This window comes from Cryptomeria japonica, chromosome 1 (assembly GCF_030272615.1).
Source record: "Cryptomeria japonica chromosome 1, Sugi_1.0, whole genome shotgun sequence".
NCBI classification, from domain to species: domain Eukaryota; kingdom Viridiplantae; phylum Streptophyta; class Pinopsida; order Cupressales; family Cupressaceae; genus Cryptomeria; species Cryptomeria japonica.
The window spans coordinates 571,365,713-571,373,495 of NC_081405.1; the positions used below are offsets into that span (position 1 = coordinate 571,365,713).

A 7,783-nucleotide genomic window follows, 5' to 3' on the forward strand; every position below is an offset into this window, starting at 1 on the left:
CATCATCAGGTTTACACTTCATCTAGTGGGTATTTCTAAAATTGCCACCATATTTTTATCCATCTTCTGAGCTTTCTAACCATATAATGTTTTTAAAATTTGAACAACAATAACATATTATTATTGAATTTCTTTTACTAGTGTCTCCATAGTTCTCAGAGACATACGTGTACCATTTTTTTAATAACTTTTGATCTACCAATCCAAATTTAAAAAACTTTATATATTATTGTAGTTCACTTGATTCATTACAATTTTTAAAAAAAAATTGTATTTTCGATTATTTTGGTGCAAGTTATGCTTTGCACATGAATTGGTAGCTGATTTTCAGGATGTGCTCGATTGGAAAAATCATTAAAAAAAATACTCAACAAAAAATTACAAAAAAATACACAACTTCTAGTGTTCATTCTTAACTATCTTTTTGCCAAAGGATTTGTCAAAATATTAAATGTAACTATGACATTTTTTATGCGCACATCAGACACTATGTTATGTTTTTCAAAAAAAATTAGGGTCTGTTTTTCATGCACGAAGGATTTGACCCCCTTAATCTTATCCAATTTTGAAAAAAATTAGTAGATTAGAAACTAGATTCAGAGTACTACAATCTTTGTTCTTTGAGTATCTTCATATCTTGAGTGGATGACTCTCAAGTTTCTTCTCCAAGTCCAGGTTTACTTGATTTCAAAAGAAAAGAAAAAGTGTGCAGTTATAACCACCCTTTTTGCACATCATCTTGGTGCACTTACCCACCAATCATATCATGTCACATCAACGCACCAATAAAGATGACTTAGTGCACAACTATGGTTTTTTTTTCTTTTCGAGGCAATTTTGGATGTACCTTGACAAAATAGGCATGTGATGCGGCATCATCTTTGACCATGTGGACTTAAAACCCATTTTATTAAGTAGGGGACTTGACAAGTAAGCAATTATACAAAATTCAAAAAAATATTAAAATATTTAGGACAAATTTTGGGAGGCACAAACATAGCCCTCACCACCATAGGGCCCGCTCTGTTAGTCTTTATCTTGCAAGTATTGTTTATTTTTGTGCATATTATTTTAGTTAATTTGTTTGTCACATATGGACATTATAAATGTGAAATTCAAACAAAGAAATATAATTTTTTTAATACTGAGTTCTAAAATAATTTTATTGTTGAAGGAGTTCAATAGATTATCTTCTTGTATTTATGGAGAATCCGATGTAAAGCAATTTTTAAAACCCACAATGATCTCAAAGAATTTGTAGTTTCAAAACTTTACTTTGGCATATTGATCTCTTTTCTCAGTTGTAGGTGGTTTCTGGGAAGAACTTAAAGATGAAAATTCAAATTCACAATATCAAATGTCAATTTGATCGACTACTCAGAAATACAAAGATCTGTGTTGCTCAAGGTCTTAGATCTCTTCTCCAAAATGACGGTTGTTCCTCCTTTATGTTGAGTAAATCTTCCCTTCTTCAGACTATTGTTTATCTACTACAACTCTACGTACAAAACAACTTTAGCAAATGCTTAAATTCACAATGTGATGGTCCTTTGTAAGCTCCTATTGAGTTGTTATACTCTTAGATGCTTAGATGTCACATCTATGAGATTATGTGTCAAAAAGTGCTTCAACAATGCTTACTCTAATCTTGTTTTTTTTTTTTTCATAGCTCACATTGAGATGTTTTTGTCATGCTTAATGAATAGTGGTGTTTGAAGCTTTTGAGCTATTTTAATCTATGTTGATTATTTGTTTTGTTGGTCATATGCCAGCAACATTTTGGTTGCCTTTATTATGTATTTTATTCTTTTTCTTTATTCAATTAAAATAAAAAATTAATTTAAAATACTCACTTCTAAGTAGAATGAAAATATGAATTACATAAATTAAATGAATTGAAAATATAATACAATACCTCTCAAGAATAGATGTTTTTTACAAATAGATAAAATGTTTGTTGTTTAGTTTGATAGCATACAATTGTTTAAAATAATTTACTCTTATACTTTTTTATGAAATTGATGAAAATAAAATATTTGATCTTTAATTATGAGTTTATTATGTTAATGTGTAAAATTATTGATGATCTATTTATTTTTTTATTTTTGAGTGATGTATGAAAAATACAAAAAACAATACTAATGATTTCTTAAACTTTAGTAAATTTTTAGTATAATTTAAATGTTAAAAAGTAAAAAAGTAAAAAAGTCAGTTTTGTAAACAAAGAGACAAAAAGTACTTATAGAACTGAAATTTTAGTACATACAATTTGAAAGTCAACAATATAATATTTTTTAAATTGAAAGGAAAATAAAAAAATAATAAATCATTTATACGTATTGAATTTGACTAAAACAAATTAATAGATAAATAGATAAATAAAATTTTAGAAATTAATAGACATTGAGTTTCCACAATCCATGTGATGGCACACAATTGCTTCCGATTATATTGCATTAAATTTTTGCATCAACATTTCAGACTACACTTTGTGATCCACAATGAAAATTATATAAAATATTATAATATTATTATTCAAAATTTTAATTGTAGATATATAATAATTGACTAAATAAATAATCATTCCAGATTCCTACCTCAAATAGAAACTAATAAATAAATAGAAGAAAAAGCACAAAGATTTTTTTTCCTAATATATCAAATGATCAAATTTATGTTATTTTATCATAATTGAATGACATATAATAAATGTGAATCAATGTAATATGTATCTAGGGGAGAGGACCTAATAGTTGTGTACCCTAACTTCATGCTTCTCAAAATCTTACATGAAATTTCAAATCACTCTGAATTTTTTACAGTAGCTTCCCTGGCAAGTCCCGTGCTTATAAGTAAGGTTTCACGACCACATCATCAAATATGATGCCACATCAGCATGCTTTTTGACAAGGTGTTCAAAACAGCCCAAAAAAATATCAGACCAATAGGTGTGCAAAAGGGCCCCAATACTTGTGTAGTTGATGTGGCATCACATGATTGGTTACTTTTCACAACAAATGGTATATTTCATTTAATTATTGGTACTTATCATACACCTATTGGTGCAATGTCGTACACAAATTGGACATTAAATCAACAAGTATGGGGATATTAAATCAACTTCTATCACAAGAATTGAAATGTGCTCAACTACTGGGTCCTTTCCCCTAGTAGATAATGGAACGACATGAGTTTTCTCCTGACGTGGTCGGGCATCTGTCTCTTCTTTTTGTGGTGGACAACCACAACACAGGCTAATGCAGAATGTTAATATCTTAACTCTGCTCTGCCATTCAGAACTTTACCCCCTGCTTTGTCCTTGTTCTTTCTTCAACCATCGTCCACCACTTAAAACTAGTATCGTATACTTTTCTAATTGAATAATTCACCAACTTTAAGGCAATATGTGGCTTTGTAGTTAATATCCACCATAATTGAAACTATAATATGGGAGAGTTAGAACAGGAGAGCTCTTGTGAACGGGAGTTCAAAGGATGAAAATATGGATTTTATGCTTGAGCTATGACAAGTTGATCTAAGAAAAGAGAGAAAGTAATGATTAATCTAAAAAATGAGAAAAATCAATTTATGAAGATTAAGGGAGGCATATTAATAGTTGTTATAGTTAATTTCAGTCATTCAAATATTTTAAATGATACATCAGATTTTGATGATTATTTTTTGGTTGTCTTCACATGTGACTTAACTATTTGTAGCTATTGTTTTCGCTTTTGGGTAGTAATGATGCACGTTGTGGGAATCATTATGCATGCAAGGGTCAAAAAGTACACATTTCAAAGTGTCACATAGTACCTACTTAAAGATACTCTAATAACCGTGCACTCAAAATTGTCAATACTGCTAATAAAGGTGTACAAATGGACCAATTATGATCCAAAAAAAATAGAAAATTGTATTATCCTCATTCAAATAGAAAAAATGATAATCAATTAACATGAATTTATGTTTTTCCTTAGCGTCTTAAAATTCCATGAAGAAAATTATTTCAATAATTTATTTAAACATGTAAAACAAATCATTATACAAAAATTACAATTTCTAAAAAAAAATTATAGATTCAAAAAAAAATATTGAAATGCTTTATAAAAAAATTAAAAATTCATTTCATTTGAAAACCTTTAGATGTTATTGGATAAAAAAATAAAACATTTATGCGAGTTACTTACTTTGAATTTTAGACAACAATGTGAAGATGACTTGCCCAAATCAACATATAGCCTTTCTTGGGTATATTTATGAAAATGATTTAAAAAATATAAAAACTAAGTCAAGACTTTTTTATGTGTATAATACGATAAGAAAGGAAATGATCAACAATTTGGTAGGGAAGTTTATTCTTGATGATCACAAAAAAGTCTTTATGCATCCAATTCTTTGGCCTTTTTTTCAAGACTTAAAAAGACTTGTAGAATTACAAAAAGTGTATTTGTAAAGGCTTAGTATCAAATGAATTATTTCTACATTCATTTTTTTTGACATGTCTATCATAGTATGTTGAAGTAGGAAATTAATATTTTCTTTTGCATTTGTCACTAATATTAGAATATATGTTTGTTGTAATTCAAATAACAATGAAAATATATTTAAGAAAAATTAAATAAATTCATTTCATTTTAAAACATTTTTGTAATCGAAATTTAAGAGTCCACCAAATAAGACATAAATTTGTGTTCTTAATTTTTCTATTTCAGATTCCTCAACATAAAATTATAATGAATTGTACAAATATCTACTCTAAGGAAAAGAAACAAGTCTTATTTTCTACTATATCAGAGATGGGCATTTTAATACAGCCTGAAATTTACAATTCTTTGTCTAAAACCTTACTTTTTTTTTAATTTTATGTTTATAATGTCCATTGGGGACAAACAAACTAACTTAAATAATATCTACAAAAATAAACAATGTTTGCAACATGAAGACTAATAACTTCTTAATAAATTTTGTCATAAATGAAAATCATAACTTCACAAATACAACACTATTACTATCCATTGATGGGTAACAACTAACACTATTGCAGTTGAAGTGGACAAAGATGTCTGACATATGGGATCACTGCATTGGTCATCCACCTTTGAGAAGTCTTGTTAAGACAATATCTACCCACACTTTATATGCACATTTGACGATTTATTCTTTTAAATTCAAAATGAAGACATATTTTGAATTTCTATTGATTAACAAATATGGTTAAATGTACATCCTACAGTCAAATGGACATCTAATGGTCAAATGCAACTAACAGTCAAATAGAACTAATGGCTGACTGTCCTATAAACTCCTTTTTTACGTCATGCTGCTCTTTCCTTAAATGCATCTTACAATCAAATGGACATCCTCTGGCCATGTATGATAATAATTTGATTGATACTGCAAACGGACATCCTCTGGCCATGTATGATAATAATTTGGTTGATACTGCACACGGACATCCTCTGGCCATGTATGATAATGTATGATAATAATTTGGTTGGTGCTGCTAATGGACATCCTCTGGCCACGTATGCTAATAATTTAGTTGATGCTGCCTCACGCAATTTATTTATTGATTCCAAAATCGAAATTCCTCAGACAAATAATTTTCTTGACTTCGGCCGATTGAGAGCCCTTGTCTTTCTTTACATATGAATCGTCACCAGTAATTTTTTTCAATTACTTGAAGTCCTCGAGATAAGCTGTGGAGATCTTCATTTTATTTTTGCGAATGTCAATGGACGGACTCCAGAAACCACACGTGGCGGTGTTGGCATTTCCTGCACTGGGTCACTACATTCCTCTGTTGGAGCTCTCAAGGCTTGTTGGGTCCCAAAATCTGACAGTCAGCTTTGTCACCACTCCAGCCAACGTACCCCGCTTTCAGGACTTCATTGATGAAGCTCTAAACTGCGGTATCGATCTTCGCCTTCTAGTCCTTCCTACGCCACACGTGGAAGGCTTACCAGAGGGCCGAGAAAGCACCGACGTTTGTCCCCCGGAGTCCCATGGAAGCATCTTTGCGATGGCCAGAAAGCTCCAAGAGCCCTTCGATGCTTGGATGGAACTGCAGTTCAAAGAACAGGAACTGGCGGCGCCGCCAGTCTGTGTGGTGTTCGATTCGTTCATGGGGTGGGCGCGACAGAGCGCCGAAAAGTTTTCGATTTCTTGCGTGGAGTTTAATCCCGTTGGAGCGTTTGGAGCCAGCGCGACGAACTCAGCCGCGCGTTCGATCATGCAGCGGGTGTTGGAGAAACAAGGGGAGGATTGTCTTGTGTTGAGCTTGGATCTTCCCAGGCCCGTCAGATTTAAAAGGAATGAGATAAACCAAGACTACTGGAGTCCAGATGAGATGAATCCGATCACGAAGTTTGTTTTGCCGATGTTACAGATCGTTAGTAAAGGCGTGTCGGGAATGCTACTAAATACTTTCAAAGAGTTGGAGTCTGATTATGTCGAGCACCTGAGAAACCTGACGGGAAAACCAGTGTGGGCTATAGGACCCCTGCTTCCGATGAGTTATTTTGGGGGAGCCGGTAATAAGTTAAGCACGCGCGGGAAAATGGCGGACATACCGGCAGATGAGCTTTTGCAGTGGCTGGACTCTCAGAAGACCGCTTCGGTTGTGTATGTTTCATTTGGGAGCGTTGTTAAACTTTCTAAAGAACAAACAAAGGCCTTGGCGAGAGGGCTAGAAGGCAGCAAACAGCACTTCGTGTGGACTATCAAAGTTACGCATTCCGGGAGGTCGGGAAATGCAGAGTATCTTCCAGAGGGCTTTCTGGAGCGAACGAAGGACCGAGGAGTGGTCATATGGGGCTGGGCCCCGCAGCTCTTGATTCTTTCCCATCCTTCCGTAGGGGCATTCATGAGCCACTGCGGGTGGAACTCTGTGCTGGAGAGCTTAACTCTTGGAGTGCCCATAGCCGGATGGCCTATGTTTGGGGAACAGTTTCTTAATATGAGAACTATGGAGGAAATGGGTGTGGGGATTCAATTCTGTGAGCATCCCGGTGGGGTTCCAGACGAAGAAAAGGTGGGGGAGGTTTTAAGGCAGGTGCTTAGTGATGACAAGGGCAAAGAGATGCGAACGGCTGCGCAGAAGGTGAAGGAGATGGCCAGAAAAGCTGTTGGAGATGGAGGATCTTCGAAAGCAAATGTCCAGGGGTTCGCAAGTGAAATGCGCAAGCTGCTGAAGATGAGACAAGAACAATCAAGTTTGCCCTAAGTTGTGTACACAGACTGGTTCTGTGAGCTCGGTTTAAGACTGTGTTTTCTGATTTGGGAGTAAGAGTCAGTGAGGTAGTATAATATGGTGTTATCTATTGTGGTTTTTATTTTGTAGTTGTTTCGGGGTTTAGATTATGTACGTTTATGAGATACAGGTGAATGGGTTTGGTTTGTGTTAGCATCTTTTGATTCCCATTTGAAGCTGACATGAAATAAAAAATAATAATCGGAAACGTTATGTTGTCTCAAAAGTAGAATTGATTAATTTTATTTTTTTTTGTAATCTAAAATTATCATATTACATGGAAGACGCATGGAAGACGTCCAGCATTTATTAAGATTATTTTCTTAAAATACCTGTTGATACCCTAAGGGTGCTAGTTACAAAAAGATAATAACTGTCATCGCATTAACCACTTCCATCTTGCACGGCTAGCTTGAGTGTGGATAATGCTGGATGTTTGCATAGGGTGTACAACTTGGATGCAATTAAACTTTGGTTGTTATATCTGTAAGGTGAAAGTTGTTAATGAGAAAACTGTTGCCCACTCTTATC

General features: G+C 33.5%; 1 protein-coding gene across 1 annotated transcript; it reads left to right on the forward strand.

The window, feature by feature from the left end:
- The first annotated feature begins 5,728 nt into the window (after nt 1-5,728).
- Nucleotides 5,729-7,225, forward strand: LOC131050172 (scopoletin glucosyltransferase). Its single transcript, XM_057984356.2, has one exon. It carries the CDS (start codon nt 5,729-5,731, stop codon nt 7,223-7,225), a length of 1,497 nt encoding a protein of 498 aa, XP_057840339.2.
- The last annotated feature ends 558 nt before the right edge of the window (nt 7,226-7,783 follow it).

Excerpts from the sequence above, each read along its gene's own strand:
- LOC131050172 (XM_057984356.2), top strand. The coding sequence starts at position 5,729 with ATGTCAATGGACGGACTCCAGAAACCACACGTGGCGGTGTTGGCATTT.